This window comes from Myodes glareolus, chromosome X (genome assembly GCF_982192425.1).
Source record: "Myodes glareolus chromosome X, mMyoGla1.1, whole genome shotgun sequence".
Classification (NCBI taxonomy): domain Eukaryota; kingdom Metazoa; phylum Chordata; class Mammalia; order Rodentia; family Cricetidae; genus Myodes; species Myodes glareolus.
In genome coordinates this window covers 126,403,801-126,421,754 of record NC_142053.1, presented here as the reverse complement: position 1 = coordinate 126,421,754, position 17,954 = coordinate 126,403,801, and the positions used below count along the sequence as shown (strand labels likewise).

At 38.2% G+C, this 17,954-nt stretch overlaps 1 protein-coding gene across 5 annotated transcripts in view; it reads left to right on the top strand.

Moving 5' to 3' along the window:
- Phf8 (PHD finger protein 8) overlaps window positions 1-17,954 on the top strand; it is a 93,908-nt gene that overhangs the window by 55,038 nt on the left and 20,916 nt on the right. For all 5 annotated transcript variants that reach the window (XM_087902907.1, XM_087902908.1, XM_087902906.1 and 2 more), the window contains one exon: window positions 17,510-17,605. In XM_087902907.1, the coding sequence (XP_087759033.1) occupies window positions 17,510-17,605 (96 nt within the window). The remainder of the gene's footprint in view (window positions 1-17,509; window positions 17,606-17,954) is intronic.

The window sequence follows — 17,954 nt, the reverse complement described above, 5'->3', positions numbered from 1 at the left end:
CTTAGGCCTGATACTCTTCTTTCTGAGCCCTTTTGTTTTGTTCATATAACTTACATGTAGATATATGTAGACAGTTATTTGTTTAATGTGTGTGGCTCTACAGTTTGGCTACCTTTCTTTTTTTATTTTTATGTACATTGGTGTTTTGCCTGCAGGTCTGTCTGTATGAGGGCATCACATCCACTGGAACAGGAGTTACAGATAGCTGTGAGCTGCCTTGTGGGTGCTGGGGATTGAACTTGGGTTCTCTGGAAGAGCAGCCAATGCTCTTAACCACTAAACCATCTCTCCAGCCCCAGTTTGGCTATCTTTCAACATCAGTACATGGAGAGCTGCTTCATCAATTCATAGAGGCTTGCTTACTGCAAACTATTCTTTAGCATTATATGTTTAATCAAGTCCTTATTTGATTGACATTTTAAGTTGCTCTTAAGGATTTTTATTGCATAGAATATCCTTACAATAATCTTTTATGTCCATTTACCAATAAATGTCATCTAAGATAGTAAAACTTAATGGATTAAAGATTGTATATGAGATACATATTGATAGGGTCAAACTGTACTTCGAAAGGATCAGCTTATAAATAGTGTATGAGAAATACCTTTTTCTATACAGTCTTATCAACTGTGGATATTATCAACCATTTCAATTCTGTTGCTGAAGGTAGTGTTTCTGTTTGAATCTTTGTTTTATACATATGCTGACCCTATTTGTTCATTTTCTATAAGCAATCTGTTTATTTTTTTCAACTATTTTTATTTTCAGTTTTTCTTTTTGATTTGTAGATGTTCTTTTTTCATTGTTTTATTATTGTTTCCCTATTGAGGTTTTGAGACAAGGTCTCTCAGTGAACATGTAGGTAAAGAATTTGACTAGATTGGGTTGTCCAGCAAGACCCAAAGGTCTTTGTGTCATTGCCTCTCCAGGACTGGGATTACAGACACATGTCATTGTACCTAGCTGGCTTTTTGTTGAGCAAGGAGTTGAACTCAAGTTCTCATGCTTGCATAGCAAGTACTTTACAACTAGGCCATCTTTCTTGCCTTCTGGTCATCTCATTTACTACCTAATACCTAAGCCCAGGGCCATAGTTATAAGGCTCTTTTTTTAATCACTTAGGGACTATGATGGCTTTATCAGTTTACATTCCTAACAGCATTAAATAAGTGTTACTTTTTCCCACAGCTACACCAGCATTTGTGATTTTTTGTTTGTTTCTTTGTTCTTCGAGACAGGATTTCCTTATGTAGCCCTCGATGTTCTGGAACTTAGACCAGGCTGACTTCGAACTCACAGAAATTTACCTGTCTCTGCCAAATGCTGGAATTAAAGGCATGCACCACTGCCACCTGGCCTAAGTTTTGTTTTGTTTTTATTATAAATATTTCTTTTGTGTGATGTGGATGGGTGTTTTGCCTGCATGTATGTCTATCCTATTCACCATGTATGTGTGAATGGTGCCTACAGAAGTCAGAAGAGTGCATTGGATCCCCTGGAACAGATGGTTGTGAGCTGCCATGTGGGTACTGGGAAATTGAACCCAGATCCTCTGGAAGAACAGCCAGTACTCTTAATCCTTGAGCCATCTCTCCATTGGAAGAGCAGTTTTAATTTGCATTTGTCTAATGGCTAAAGATGTTTAACATTTTAAAGTTTTCAGCCATTTACATTTCTAATTGAGTTGTTTGTTTTCATGTTTTTTTGTTTTTATATGTTCTAAATACTAACCCTCTATTCGATGTTGTGTTAATTACTTTTCTATTGCTGTGATAAAGCACCATGACCAATGCAAATTACAAAGAGAATGTTTAATTGGGTTTAGATTCCAAGGGGTTAGTGTCCTTGATGCTCCCAACAGCTGGGAGCCCACATCTAAAACTGCAAGCAGGAGGCAGAGAGTGCACTAGTCATGGCATGAATCTGTTGAAACCTCAAAGCCCACCTCCATGATATACCTCCCCTAACAAAGCCACACCTCCTAATCTTTCCCAACACTCTACCAGTTGGGGAATAGTCAAACATGTGTAAATATAGGATATTCTCTTTCAAACTTCCATAGATATAACTCTGATAAGATTTCTTTCCAATCTGTAGGCTGCCTCTTCACTTGATTGTATCCTTTGCTGTTCAAAAAGTTTAGTTTTGTCCCACTTATTAATTTTTGGTCTTAATGCCTGTGCTATCATGGTCTTGTTCACAAAGTCCTTTCCTATACCAGTGAGTTCAAACATACTCCCTACTCTGTCAGTGTCAAGGTATCAGGTCTTATGTTAAGGTTGTAGGTCCATTTGGAGTTGACTTTTGTTCAGGGTGAAAGATGAAACTCAAATTTCATTCTTCTACATGTAGCTATCTAGTTGGACTTCTGGCTTTTCTGAGTACTATTGGATTCTTTGTCAGAACTCAGGTTTGTTTATGAGTCCAAAATTGTATTTTGTTGATCAACAAATTCGTTTTTCATGTCAGTACCATGCTGTTTTCATTGCTATAGCTCTGCAACATGATTTGAAATCTGGGGTGGTAATATCTCTAGCCGTTTTGCTGTTGTTATTCAGAACTTTTTGGTTATCCTGGGACTTTTGTTTCCTTATAAAATTTAAGATTTTTTTTTCAATTTTTGTGAAGAATTGTATTGGAATTTGAATGAGGATTGTGTTGAATCAGTAGCTTGAATTTTTTTTAAAAAAAAATATTTATTTATATATTTTTTAGGGACAAGTGCTCTGTCTGCACATATGCCTGCAGGCCAGAAGAGGGCTTCAGACAGTATTATAGATGGTTGTGAGCCACCATGTGGTTGCTGGGAATTGAACTCAGGACCCCTGGAAGAGCAGCCAGTGCTCTTAAACTCTGAGCCATCTCTCCAGCCCCTCACCCCCCACCCCCCCACCCCCGTGCCAAGCTTGCTTTTTGACAGGATGACCGTTTGCACAATTTTCTGCCAATCCATGAGTGTGGAAAACATTTGCATCTTCTGGTGTCCTTTTCAGTTTTTCTTTTCAGTGTCTTAACATTTTCATTGTACAAGATTTCATTTCTTTAGTTGATTTGTTCCAAGCTGTTTTTTTGAGGCAATCATGAGAAGTACTATTTTCTCTGAATTCTTTCTCAGTATGTTTGCATTTGTATATAGGAAGACTACCAATTTTTATGTGTTAATTTTTATGTCTTGCTACTTTGCTGAACATATTTATCATCTGTAGGGGGTTTCTGGTGGCATCTTTAAGGTCTTTAACATGTAGAACCGTATCATCTGAAAATAAATATACCTTGACTTTCCCATTTATTTTTTATTAATTTATTTTTTAAACGATCTTTTCTCAATTTACATACCTATGCTAAACCCATTCCCTCCCCTCCTCCACCTTTCCCCCATCCCCCTCCCCATCCACTCCTCAGAGAGGGTAACACTTCCCATGGGGAGTCAACAAAGTCTGGCACATCCCATTGAGGCAGAACCAAGGCCCTACCTTCTATAATTTAGGCTAAGCAAGGTATCCCTCCAAAAAGAATAGGCTCCAAAAAACCAGTTCAAGCAGAAGGGATAAATTCTGATCCCATTGCCAGTGGCTGCAAAGACTGCCCCAACTACACATCTGTTACCTACATTCAGAGGGCCTAATTTGGTCCTATGCAGGGTCTCCCGCTGTCAGTCCAGATCATTGTTTTCCCACTACCTCAGGTCAGTTGTTCTTATGGGTATCCCCAACGTGGTGTTGACCTCTTTGCTCATATTATCACTCCTTCCTTTCTTGGACTGGTCTCCGAAAGCTCAGCCCAGTGCTTAGCTGTGGGTCTCTGCATCTACTTCTATCAGTTGCTAGATGAAGGTTCTTTGGTGGCAATTAAGGTAGTAATCAATCTGACTACAGGGCAAAGCTAATTCAGGGACCTTCACTACTATTGCTTAGGGTCTTACTTAGGGTCATCCTTGTAGGATTCCTGGGAATTTCCTGCCAGGTTTTACACTAGCCCCATAATGGCACCCACAATCAATATAACTCTTTCCTTGCTGTGCCTCTTTGTCTTTCCCCCATCTCAACCATCCAGTTTCCTCATATTCTCCTACCCCTTCTGCCCCCCCAGGCTCCCAATTTTCTCAGATCTTGTCTATTTCGCTTTCCACAGGGAATTCGTATATGTCTCTCTTCATGTTCTCCTTGTTCCCCAGCTTCTAGAAGTATGAAGTATAGGCTAGTTATCTTTTGCTTTACATCTAATATCCACTTACGAGTGAGTGAGGGCATACCATGTTTGTCTTTCTGGGTTTGGGTTACCTCACCCAGAATGGTTTTTTCTAGTATCATACATTTGCATGCAGATTTCAAGATACTGGTTTTTACCACTGAATAGAACTCCACTGTGTAAATGTACCACATTTTCTTTATCCATTCTTTGGTTGAGGGGTATCTAGGTTCCAGGTTCTGGCTATTAGGAATAATGCTGCTATGAACATAGATGTGCAAATGTCCTTGTTGTCTGGGTCTGCATCCTTTGGGTATATGCCCAAAAGTGGTATTGCTGGGTCTTGAGGTAGATTGATTCCAACTTTCTGAGAAACCGCCATACTGATTTCCAAAGTGTCTGTACAACAGTGGAAGGGTATTCCCCTTTCTCCACATCCTCTACAGCATAAACTATCCTCAGTCTTTTTTATCTTAGCCATTCTGACTGGTGTAGAGTCATTTTGGTTTGCATTTTCCTGATGGCTAAGGATGTTAAGCAATTGCACAAGTGTCTTTTGGCCATTTGAGATTCTTTTGTTGAGAATTCTCTGTTTAGATCTGTACTTCATTTTTAATTGAATTATTTGGTATTTTGATATCTAGTTTCTTGAGTTCTTTATGTATATTGGAGATTAGCCCTCTGTCTGATGTGGGGTTAGTTAAGATCTTTTCCCTTCTCTAGGCTGCCGTTTTGTCTCAGTGACTGTGTTCTTTGCCTTACAAAAGCTTCTCAGTTTCAGGGGATCCCATTTATTAATTGTTGCTCTCAGTGTCTGTGCTACTGATGTTATATTTAGGAAGAGGTCTCCTGTGCCCATGTGTTCAAGGCTACTTACTTACCACTTTCTGTTCAGTGAGGTTCAGTGTGGCTGGATTTATGTTGAGGTCTTTGATCCATTTGGACTTGAGTTTTGTGCATGGGGATAGATATGAATCTATTTGCATTCTTCTACATGTTGACATCCAGTTATGCTAGTACCGTATATTGAAGATGCTTTCTTTTTTTCCATTTTATAATTTTATTTTCTTTGTCAAAAATCAGGTGTTCATGTGTGTGTGGGTTAATATCAGGATGTTTGATAGATTCCATTGATCCACCTGTCTGTTTTTATGCGAATACCAAGCAGTTTTCATTACTATAACTCTATTTTAGAGCATGAAGTCAGGTATGATGATGCCTCCATTGGTTCCTTTCTTGTACAGAGCTGTTGGGCTCCCCTGGTTTTTTTGGTTTTTTTTTCATATGAAGTTGAGTATTTTTTTTCTAAGTCTATGAAAAATTGGGATTTTGATGGGGATTGCATCTAATCTATAGATTGCTTTTGGTAAGATTGCCATTTTTAATATATTGATCCTACCTATCCAAGAGCATGGGAGATCTGTAGTAGGGGGCCGCTTGTTTGTTCCTGGCTGCTCAGCCCTGAAATAACCACACAGAAACTGTATTAATTAAATCACTGCTTGGCCCATTCGCTTTAGCTTCTTATTGGCTAACTCACCAATTAACTTACATCTTAATTTAACCCATTTCTATTAATCTGTGTATCGCCATGTGGCTGTGGCTTACAGGCAAGTTTCCATCCTGCCTCTGTTCCCAAAGGCGGCTACATAGTGTCCTGACTCTGCCTTCTTTCTCCCAGCATTCAGTTTAGTTTTCCCCACCTGACTCTATTCTGTCCTATCATAGGCCAAGACAGATTCGTTATTTATTAACCAATCGTATTCACAGCATACAGAGAGGAATCCCACATCAGAGATCTTTCCATTTTCTGATATCTTCTTCAATTTCTTTCTTCAAAAACTTAAAGTTCTTTTCATACAGGTCTTTCACTTCTTTGTTTTGCATTACCCCAAGATATTTTATGTTATTTATGGCTATTGTGGAAGGTGATGTTTCTCTGATTTCTTGCTTGGCCCTTTTGTCATTTGTGTATAGTAGGGCTACTGATTTTTTAAATTTATTTATTTATTAAAAATTTCCACCTCTTCTCCTCCTCCTCCTCCCGTTTCCCTCCCACTCCCCCCCACTCACCCTCCCTCTTCTTCTCTAGTCTTAAGAGCATCAGGGTTCCCTGCCCCGTGGGAAGTCCAAGGTCCTCCCCCCTTCATACAGGTCTACAAAGGTGACCATCCAAGCAAACCAGGCTCCCACAAAGTCAGTCCATGCAGTAGAATAAAAATCCAGTGCCATTGTCCTTGACTTCTCAGAGCCTTCATTGCCAGCCATGTTCAGAGTGTCCATTTTGATCACATGCTCCATCACTCCCAGTCCAGCTGGCCTTGGTGAGCTCCCATTAGATCAGTCCCACCATCTCAGTGGGTAGACACACCCCTCGTGATCCTGACGTCCTTGCTCATGGTCTCCCTCCTTCTGCTCCTCATTTGGACCTTGGGAGCTAAGTCCAGTGCTCCAATGTCTCTGTCTCTATCTCCATCCATTGCCAGATAAAGGTTCTATGGTGATATGCAAGATATTCATCAGTGTGGCTATGGGACAAGGCCAGTTCAGGCACCCTCTCCTCTGCTGCCCAAGGAACAGCCTGGGGACCTCTCCTTGGACCTGGGAACCCCTCTAGAGAGAAGTCTCTAGCAAACCCTAAAATGGCTCCCTTAATTAAGATATTTACTTCCCTGCTCCCATATCCATCCTTCCTCCATCCCACCCATCCCATTCCCCCAAGCTTTCCTGAATCCTCCCCTACTCCCTTCTTTCTACCCATCTCCCCTTACACCCACCCCACCCCCACCCCCGTACACCCAACTTTTGCCTGACAATCTTGTCTACTTCCAATATACAGGAGAATAACTATATAATTTTCTTTGAGTTCACCTTCTTATTTAGCTTCTCTGGGATCATGAATTAAAGGCTCAAAGACCTTTAAGTATGGCTAGAATCCACTTATGAGTGAGTACATACCATATTCCTCTTTTTGGGTCTGGGTTACCTCACTCAGTAAAGCGTTTTTTATTTCCATCCATTTGCATGCAAAATTCAAGATGTCATTGTTTTTAATCGCAAAGTAAAACTCTAATGTGTATATATTCCATACCTTCTTTAACCATTCTTCTTTTGAGGGGCACCTAGGTTGTTTCCAGGTTCTGGCTATTACAAATAGTGCTGCTATGAACATAGTTGAACAAATGCTTTTGTAGTATGATAGGGCATCTCTTGGGTATATTCCCAAGAGTGGAATTGCTGGGTCCTGAGGTAGGTTGACTCCCAGTTTCCTGAGAAACTGCCACACTGATTTCCAAAGTGGCTGCACAAGGTTGCATTCCCACCAACAATGGATGAATGTTCCCCTCACTCCACATCCTCTCCAGCATAGGTTATCATTGGTGTTTTTGAGTTTAGCTATTCTGACAGGTGTAAGATGGTATCTCAAAGTGGTTTTGATTTGCATTTCCCTGATCACTAAGGAAGTTGAGCATGACCTTAAGTGTCTTTTGGCCATTCGAAGTTCTTCTGTTGAGAATTCTCTGTTCAGTTCAGTACCCCATTTTTTAATTGGGTTAATTAGAGTTTTAGTGTCTAGTTTCTTGAGTTCTTTGTATATTTTGGAGATCAGACCTTTGTCTGATTAGGAGTTGGCTAAGATCTTCTCCCAGTCAGAAGGGAGCCTTTTTGTCTTAATGAAAGTGTCCTTTGCTTTAGAGAAGCTTCTCAGTTTCAGGAGGTCCCATTTATTCATTGTTTCTCTTATTGTCTGTGCTGCTAGGGTTCTACCTAGGAAGTGGTCTCCTGTGCCCATGTCTTGTAGACTACTTCCCACTTTCTCTTCTATCAGGTTCAATGTGGTCAGATTAATATTGAGGTCTTTAATCCATTTGGACTTGAGTTTTGTGCATTTTGATAGATATGTATCTACTTTCATTCTTCTACAGGTTGACATCCAGTTATGCCAGCACCATTTGTTGAAGATGGTTTCTTTTTTCCATTGTATACTTTTAGCTCCCTTGTCGAAAATCAGGTGTTCATAGGTTTGTGGGTAAATATCCGGGTCTTCTATTCGATTCCATAGGTCGACTTCTCTGTTTTTATGCCAATACCAAGCTGTTTTCAATACTGTAGCTCTGTAATAGAGTTTGAAGCAGCTTGTCACAGAACATCCTCAGTCAGGAAGCAGATAAAGATAAGGAATCGGGCCCAAGCAATAGAAATTCAAATTCCTCTTCCAGTGACACACTTCTTCCAGCAAGGCTCTACTTCCTAAAGGTGCCACAACCTTTCAAACCAGTGCCATCAGACCAAATAGTCAAACACATGAACCTATGGGGTTATTTCTCATTCAGATCACAGCAGTATATGAAAATTTCTCTGAATCATTTTAAGAAATTCCATCACCGGGCTGGAGAGGTGGCTCAGAGGTTAAGGGGTTAAGCCTGTTCTTCCAGAGGTCCTGAGTTCAATTCCCAGCAACCACATGATGGCTCACAACCATCTGTTATGAGATCTGGTGCCCTCTATTGGCCTATAGGATATATGTAGGCAGAATACATAATAAATAAATAAATTTAAAAAAAAAAAAAAAGAAATTCCATCACCATGATTTATCTCACATGGTCTACTGTAGCTTCTTTATCTTGATTCTCTGCATCCATACTGTTGACCATGTCTCTGTCTACAACTGATTTGAACCTATCTCCATGACCACTATGATTACTGCTACTACTCCACAACCTCCTCCCTCTTCTCCCCCAATCCCAATTACTGTAACTAGAACTTCCAGTACAATGTTCATTAGTAGTGGCATTCTTGTTATTCTTTCTTCCCCCCGCTTCCCTCCTTCCCTCCTCTTTCCCTCCACCCTTTCTTCTCACTCTTGCTTCCCCCCATCCCATGTCTGTGTGTGTAGGAGGGGGGTTCAGATATTATTTAGGCAGACCTACTATTACATTTCATTTCAAGGAAATGCAATCTCAGGGCAGATTTCCTGGTCCCGATTTTTACAGTCTTTTACCCTTTCTTTTGTGGTGTTCCCTAAGATTTAGGTGCAGAAGTTGTGTTGTAGATGTATCCATTGGATTTGGGCACACCACAGTCAATTGACCAGTTGTGGTTTTCTATAATGATCTTCATCTGTTGGGATAGGAATCTTCTTAGATGAGGAGTGAAAACTACACTTACTTGTGAGTATAAGAATAAGTATTTAGAATGTAGGTAGGAAATATTCCAGTTTAGGTAAGTGGTAGTAGTACATTTTCTTGTAGGATTTATGGTTTCTGTTGTCATGGGTAGTTGGCTAGGTTTCTATTATCAGGCACAATTTTCCTCCTCTTGAATGTGCCTTAAGTTCATTTAGACAGTTGTTTGCTTATCATCAAGACATTATTGCACACTTGGGGGATATCTTGCCATGTTGGTCTTTAGTTTATGAATCACATCTGGGGACTATTTGTTGCTTTCCTTCCTTGGCAGTTTGCATGCCAACTTCTGGAACCATGAAAGTTAGTCCTCAGGGAGGAGGCTTTTAGGTCACATCCAGCTTGGATTCTGAGTCTGAGGTGCATGATATTTTCTGCAATAGGGTCTTAGCCTTCAGCCTCTGGGAGGCAACAAAGGACAACAGCAATGTGCTGCAATGTTTGAAGAGTTTTGTGTACTGCTACTGGAATTTTTGTTAGTCTATCATTGTTCCGGGAAATATTTTGACTGCAAAAAAACCCCATGTAACTGCATTTAAGCTATATATCTATGTGTGCATATGCATTTAAATGTATTACATATAATTTTAGGCAAATAAAAAAGAATGGTTTTCAACTAGGATTATTTCCCTCCCTTCTTTTTCTGTATTGACATTCTCCTCTCATTTAAGACCCTCCCCTGTTTTCCCATTTCTCCCTTAATATTACCTGTATCTTGCCAATCATTTCTCTAGCCCTTCTCTGCTCACCCCATGGTTTCTTTTTACTTTAATGGTTTCTGTGGTTATTCCAGGTCATATACTCACAATTAAAAATTTGGGGCTAAGAGCTGCAGATGAGAGAGAACACTTGGCATTTGTATTTCTCGGTCTGGATTACTACAAATTGTATCGTTTGTCTGCCATTGTCATTATTTTGTGGGGTTTTTTGCAGCTAAACTGTATTTCAAGGTGCATATATACCACATTTTCATTATCTTTTCATCAGTTGAAAGACAATTAGGTTGTTTCCATATCTTGGCTATTGTGATTACAATGACAACAAATGTGGCTGAACAAGTATCTGTAGCGAAATATGTTGAGTTCTTTGGGCATATACAAAGACTGATTTTTGATAGATCGTGTAGTGTATTTATTTCTTAGGTCTTTAAGAGTTCCCCACACTAGGGCTGTGGTGGCTCACGCCTTTAATCCCAGCACTTGGGAGACAGGGGCAGGCGGATCTCTATTTAGAGTTCCCCACACTAATATCTAGAGTGGCTCCTTGAGTTTACAGTCACACCAATAAATAGTGACTGAGAGTTTGCCTTTCCCTATGTTTCCTCCAGTACTTGTTTTGAGCTGTTTTCTTCATCTTAGGCATTCTGACTAGGTTAAGCTGAAATCTCAAAGTAGTTTTGACTTCATTTCCCTAATTGCTAAGGATGATGAACATTTTTAAAGATACTTCTTAGCTACTATTATTTCTCCCCTTGAGAACTCTGTTCAGATCTATATAACCCATGTTTTTTGAGTGGGTCATTTTGTTTACTTTTATTTTCTGAGTGTTTTATAAAATCATGGTTATTAATCCTTTGTCAGATGTGTAGCTGGCAATTTCTCTCCTGCTCTGTGGGCTTCCTTTTACTCAATTGTTTCTTTAGCTGTACAGAAGCTTTTTAGTTTTATGAGGTCCCACTTGTCAATTGTTGGTTTTCTTAGACAAATGGTCCTAATTAGAAAGACTTTTCCTATGCCTTTATCTTGTAGGATCTTGCCTATATTTTTTTCTAGCACTTTTCTGTGTTTCAAGTTTCACATTTTGGTCTTTGAGTTAGCTTTTATGCAAAGTGATAAATACAGGTTTGTTTTAATTCTTCTACCTGTAGACATCAAATTTCCCCATCATTTGTTGTAGATGCTATCTTTTCTCCAGTTTATGTTTTTGCCATCTTTGTTAAATATTAACCAGCCATTGTTACATGTGTTCATGTTTATACCTTCTATTTTGTTCCACTGATCTACATGTCTGATTGGATTTTTTTTGTTTATTTTTTGCTTATTTTTGCCAATGCCCTTCTGTTTTTATTATACTGGCACTGTAACAATTTTGAAATCTGGAAGGGTAACCCCTCTAGCTTTGTTCTTTTTAACTAATAATTTGTTTGGCTCTCTGGGGTCTTTTGTGGTTCCACATGAATTTTATTTTGTGAAAAATGAGAGGACTTTCGATTATGATTGTATTGAATCTGTTAACAATTTTTGGTAGACTGGTCATTAATTCTGTCAATCCATGAGCATTTGATGTCTTTCCATTTTATATTATCATTCTCAATCTCTTTGGAGACTTAAAAAATTTTCATTGTAGAAGTCTTTTACCTCTAGGTTTTAGTTCTAGATTTTTTGAGGCTATTGTGGATGGGAATGTACCCATAATCTCTTTCTCTGTTTGTTGTTGGTGTATAGGTACTGATTTTTGTAGTTGACTTTGAATCCTGCCACTTTGATGAAATTGTTGATCATTTCTATAAGTTTTCTGGTCACATTTTGGAATCTCATGTATATTTTATCTGCAAATAGGGACAGAGACAACTTTTCCTATTTATATCTCTTTAATTTCCTACTTTTACATTATTGTTCAGCTAGTGTTTCTAGCACTATATTGAAAAGGAATGGGATAGTGTACAGACCCTTCCCATTCCTAAATTTAATGGGATTGCTTCAAAATTTTCTCTTATGTTGGGTATGTGTCACATATAGCCTTGTTTTGAAATACATTTCTTCTAATTCTACTCTGTCTAGGGCTTTTATCAAGAAGACACGCTGGATTTTATCAAAGGTTTTTTATGCAAACTATTGAGGTGATCATGTGAGTTTTGTCTTTTAAGTCCATTATGTAGCTTATTACATTTATTGACTTGTTTATTTTGAATCATCCCTGCATCTCTGTGATAAAGCCATCTTGGTCTAGGTGGATAATCTTTTTGATCAACTTTTGTATTGGTTTTTAAGTATCTTATTGATGATGTTTGAATCTTTTGTTCATCCAGAGATATTGGCCTGCCATTTTCTTTTTTGTTTACCTGGTATCATATTAGAGTAATACTGGCTTTAAAGAAGGAGTTTAGAAGTATTCTATGTCTACCTTTTGAATAATAAGGATTGGCTGTAGCTCTTTGCAGATCTGTTAGAAATATGCTGTGAATATATCTGGATGTGGGCTTTTATAGTTAGAATGATTTTTATTACTGTTTTCAATTTTTTATGCTATAGTTCTGTTTAGGTTATTGACCACTTCTTAATTTAACTTTGGTAGTTTCTGAGAGATTCGTCCATTTCTTTTAGATTTTTGAAGTTAATGAACTACAGATTTTTAAAATATTCCATTATAATAGTCTTAATTTCCATATGTCTTTTATAAATGGTTCCCTGTTCATTTCTAATTCTGTTAATTTGGGTTACTATTTCTTTCTTTGGTTTAGTCGGGCCAAGAGTGTCAGTTTTTGTTCCTCTTCTTATAGAAACAGATTTTTTTAGTTCTTTATATATTTCTTTTTTTATGTTTTACTAGTTTCTGCTGTGTTTTTTTGTTATTTCTTTCCATATACTGGGTTTGAATTTACTTTGTTTTTAATTTCCAAATTCTTGAGTTGTATATTTAAGTCATATATTTGTGCTCTTTCTAATTTAAGTTTGTTTTTGACACAGGGTCTTACTGTGTAGCCTTGGCCGGTTTGGAGCATGCCATGGAGATATGGCTGGCCTAGAACTTAGAGAGAGCTGCCTGTTTCTGACTCCCCAGTGCTAACATGGGTCTTTCTGATTTTTTTTTTTTGAGATTTATTTATTTTACGCATATATACCTTTCTGCCAGAAGAGGGCAGAAGATCCCACTAGAGATAGTTGTGAGCCACCATTTAGTTGCTGGGAATTGAACTCATGACCTCTAGAAAATCAGCCAGTGCTCTTAACCACTGAGAACTCCAGGTTCTTTCTGATTTTTAAATGTAGGCACTTAAAGTCGTAAATTTCCCTCTGGAGATTTTATTGTACTATTTTCATTTTAATTAAGTTCTAGGATTTTTTCTTTTTTTTTTCTTGACTTCTTTAACCCATTTGCCATTCAGTAATGAGTTGTTTCATCTCCTTATCTCCATGAGTTTGTATACTAACTAGAGATTTGTTTTCTTTGACTATATGTTTTATTATCTTACAGTAAGATAGGATATATGGAGTCTTTCTGAATTTGTAAAGATTTGTTTTGTGTCCTAGGATGTAGTCTATTTTAGAGAAGTATTCTGATCATGATTTCCCTTCCTCCAGATCCTCTCCACCCCGCTACTCACTCAACTTCATTCTCTTCTTTTTATCTCCTTAGAAAACAAACAAGCAGGCAAGCAAAAGAAAAAAGAATATGCCAGGGGTTGGTGGCACAGGCCTTTAATATCAGCACTAGGGGGACAGAGACAGGCGGATCTTGTGAGTTCAAGACCCGCGTCATCTACAAAGCCAGTTCCAGGACAGGCTCCAAAGCTACAGAGAAACCCTGACTCAAAAAAAACCAAACCACACACACACACACACACACACACACACACACCAATACACCAATTCTCATATAAGCACATAATTGGAAGCCATAATGTATAAGCAAAAGATTATTTTAGTCTGTATCATGGTATGTTTTTCATTCTCCTTCAACTATGACAGATAGTGTCCTGGATACAGCAGTCTAGGTTGTCAGTTGTGGTCCTTTAGAACTTGAAGTGCATTGCTCCAGGCTCTTCTGGCTTTCAGTTTTTCCACTGAGGAATTGTGACCTGTGGCTTAGGTCCTTAATCCATTTTAGAGTTGAGTTTTACAGGCAGGGAATGGGACTGACTCTGGAAATTAGGACTTGGGGTCTGGCTTCACAAAAGGTGGCAGAGGCAGAACTAAGGGTACCCTGGATCTGGCCACAGATGGCCACAAGTCTGAAAGGAGTAGAGATGAAATGAAAGGAGGGGCTAAGCACTGGAGAGGGAACAGATGGAATAGGGGAAGGAGTAGTCTGCTGGTAGTCTGCATGGGTCCCAGTCAAGTGTGTCTTTGGTGTCTCTAGTAGAAAGTCACAAAGGAATGGAGGTAGACTAGGAAGAGTGGTTGAGGGGGTGGGTAGTGAGGGTCAAGTCATTTTTTCAATTCCATCTTCATTTCAGCTTTAGATTGCTCCAATATTTCTATCTTATTACTCAATTGGGATTTGAAGTCCTGAATTGTCTTCATCATTTTGTTCAATTTTCTATTTGGTTTTGTTGAACATCACTCAAGCATGTGTTGTTATCCTTTTAAATTTCAATGAGGTGTTTTGTGTCTTCTTTTAAACTTCTTGAATTTCTTAAAGATGTTATTCTTTTAACTCTGTGCCCTGGGTTCACCTAGATTATTCGCATTAGAGAACATTTCTGTAAGACTGGTGGGTTTACTGGGACACATACTGTTTTGGTCGTTCATATAGTTTTTCAATGTGACCTGGACATGTGGACTTCTTTGCTTGTGTATCCAATGTGAAATTTTTAGCTTTCCTTAGATTTGATCAGTGTAGGAGCTAGGTAAAACTGATGTATGTATGTGTGAACTGCTGGATTGGACCTAGGCCAGGCAAAGCCAGTATTGGAGCTGTGGTTTTGAGTTAGGCCTGTGGTTGTGGAGATGGGAGTGGGGAGGCAGATGAGCATACAGGGGAAGGACTAACCAGTCACAGGTCTGGAACTAAGCCTGTGCAAAGAGATGAATGGGACTTGGGGAATGTAATCACCAGGCAAGGCTCTTCTGTAAACTGTGGCTGTGGGTGTGGAGATGGTGGCAGGGGCAGATAATAATTCTTTTTGTATGAAGGTGGGCTATTGATTTAGGATCTTTTTATATGTAGGCATTTGCAGATTTAAATTGCTATCTGTGCACTCTTCTTGCTGTGCCTTTTAAAGGTTTTGTATATTCTATTTTTGTTTCAATTCATATCAAAGTTTTAAAAAATTTCCCTTTTTATTTATTGGGCATTATATATGTGTAGAGGTTAGTGAACAACTTGTAGGAGTCAGTTTTCTCCTTCCACAATCTTGGGAGTTGATCTCATGTCTTCAGACTTGGTGGTAGACATTTTTACCCACTGAACCTTCTTACTGACCCTTTATCAAAGTCTTTGAAATCACACGTGACTATTTCTTTGATTCTTTTTGAGTATGTATAACTTCTACCTAGTTTTGAATTTTCCATTTATCTTTCTGTTATTGATTTTTTGCTTTTTGTAGTTGGAGAAGATGTTTTGTATTATTTTAGTCTTTTAGAGCTTATTGATATTGAGAACAGCTAAGGGAGGATAGAGTCATGTGCAATATACAGTGATATATGCATAAAATGTCATAACCCATTATTTTGTATGCCAACTAAAAGTATTAATAAAAAAACAGGTACAAAAATCTTAGTGAGAGCTGGTTATGGTGGTTTATACCTGTAATCCCAATACTCAGGAGGCAGAGGCACTTGATATTTGAGGCCAGCCTTGGCAGCAGAGTGAGACCTTGTCCCAAAAATCAAAAGAATATTATTTGTCCATGGTTCTCATACCTGCCTTTATGCCAGTTGCACACTGAGTTAATTACTATTTTAGTAATATGTTTTAAAATCAGGAAGTGGCTTCAGCCTTATATTTTAATGTGCCTATTTTTCTTCCAATGCAAAGGCATAATTTATAATTTATACCTTATTACCTGTTGACTAAAATGTGAAGCTCAGAGTGGAATTCTTTATGTAAGTTACTTCACATATTATCTATTTCTTATTAAATTTAAAAAAATACTGTCATGGGTGGGTGGGTCCACATGCCACAGCATGTGTAGAGGTCAGAAGACAACTTTATGTAGCCCATCCTTTCCACCTTTATGTGGGTTCTGGAAACAAAATCTAAGTCACCAAGCTTGTACAACAATAATTTTTACCTGCTGAGTCATCTTACTGGCCCACACGTATCATCCCTTAAGTACAACTTTTGAACACGACTTTGCAAGGCAAGGTTAGATATTGTTTATTATTTCAATTTTCATGGTTTAAGATTCTGAAACTGCTTTTAGGCCACTACTGTGTCATCCAATACTTAAAGTTTTCTGACCCTAAGACACCAAGTCTTTTTGCTATGCCACACTTACTTCTTTGAAGTAGAAAAACTTTCAGATTTAATAAAGTAATATTGATGGCTTTTCCTGAAGGAGCTATGTTACTAGTACTCACTCTTTTCTAAGAACAATTAAATACTCCTTTTTTGAAAGAAAATAGTCAGGAAGCAATGTTTTTACCTCTTTATTGAAAGAGGAAGGTCTGAAAAATAGACTCAATTTTCTATAGATAAGCCCTATGGAGAGAAGTAGGAGGAACATTGCTAGGAGATTGTTATTCTTAAAATTCTCTTTTAGGCTTGGGAATGCCTAAAATATCAGAATTATCAATAGGATCTTTCTATATCATATTCCCATTAAATCCTGTGTCTTGCCTATGGATTATGAGGAATTGCCAATGAATTTTTTGATACTCTATATATTTGTATTTGTTTCTGTAATATAGGATACTTGTATATGGGTACTGTATCAGTTAGATCATGCAGTTCCAATAATCTTGGTCCTGTTAAACTAAGTTTATTTTTCTCATTATTTCACAAACAGTAAATACCTGCTCTTCATTGTATGGGGCTGCTTTAATATAAAATCAAACACATATCCCTGGTTTCATTTGTAAATATAATAGTCAGTTTCTAAGTACAATGTAATATCTCCAGTATTACAGACAAGGAGGAACCTGAATCAGATTACAAGAATAAGGAAAAACATATTACAGAGCTAAATCTAGAGCTGAATTTTTAAAAAGTGAGCCAAGTAACTCACCTTAGTGATGTGGGCCAAATAAATCAGAATAAGGTGAATGTAGGAGAAGGACTTTCATAACAAGGGAACAACCATAGAAAAGGCACAAACTGTGAGATATTTAGGGACCTTCTGCAGTTGAGTGTGGAATGTGTAAATGAGTAAAGCTGAAGAGGAGTAGGAAGGACTGAAGTATGTATATATCATTCCGTCTTTGCCTTTTTGGATGAGATTTCATTTTTCCCACCTTCACCTCTCTCTACAGTCTATCCATCCCTGGAGTCTGATGATGATGACCCTGCTCTGAAATCTCGACACAAAAAAAAGAAGAATTCAGATGATGCTCCATGGAGTCCTAAAGGTGATCTAGTATCTGTATCTTAGACTCTGTCGGAGTGGCCAGGTGAAAAAAATTAATTGAAATAAAGGATAAATGGTACAACAAGGTCTTATTCAGTCACTCATTTGCTTAGTCAGCAAACATCTGTTCCATTTAGTATCATGTTTGGTGCCAGAGCTAAAATGATTGTGTAGCACAGTTTATATAATCTAGCTAGGAAAATCATAGCTGTTGCTTTATGATATCATATGGCTTGAGATGAAGGAAACAAGGAAAATTTCAATAAGCTATGTTGGGCATCTAAGAACATTCTGGTAACCATCATCCCATTCCCCCATAGTAATTTTGTTTCCAAGGAGGAAAATTATGT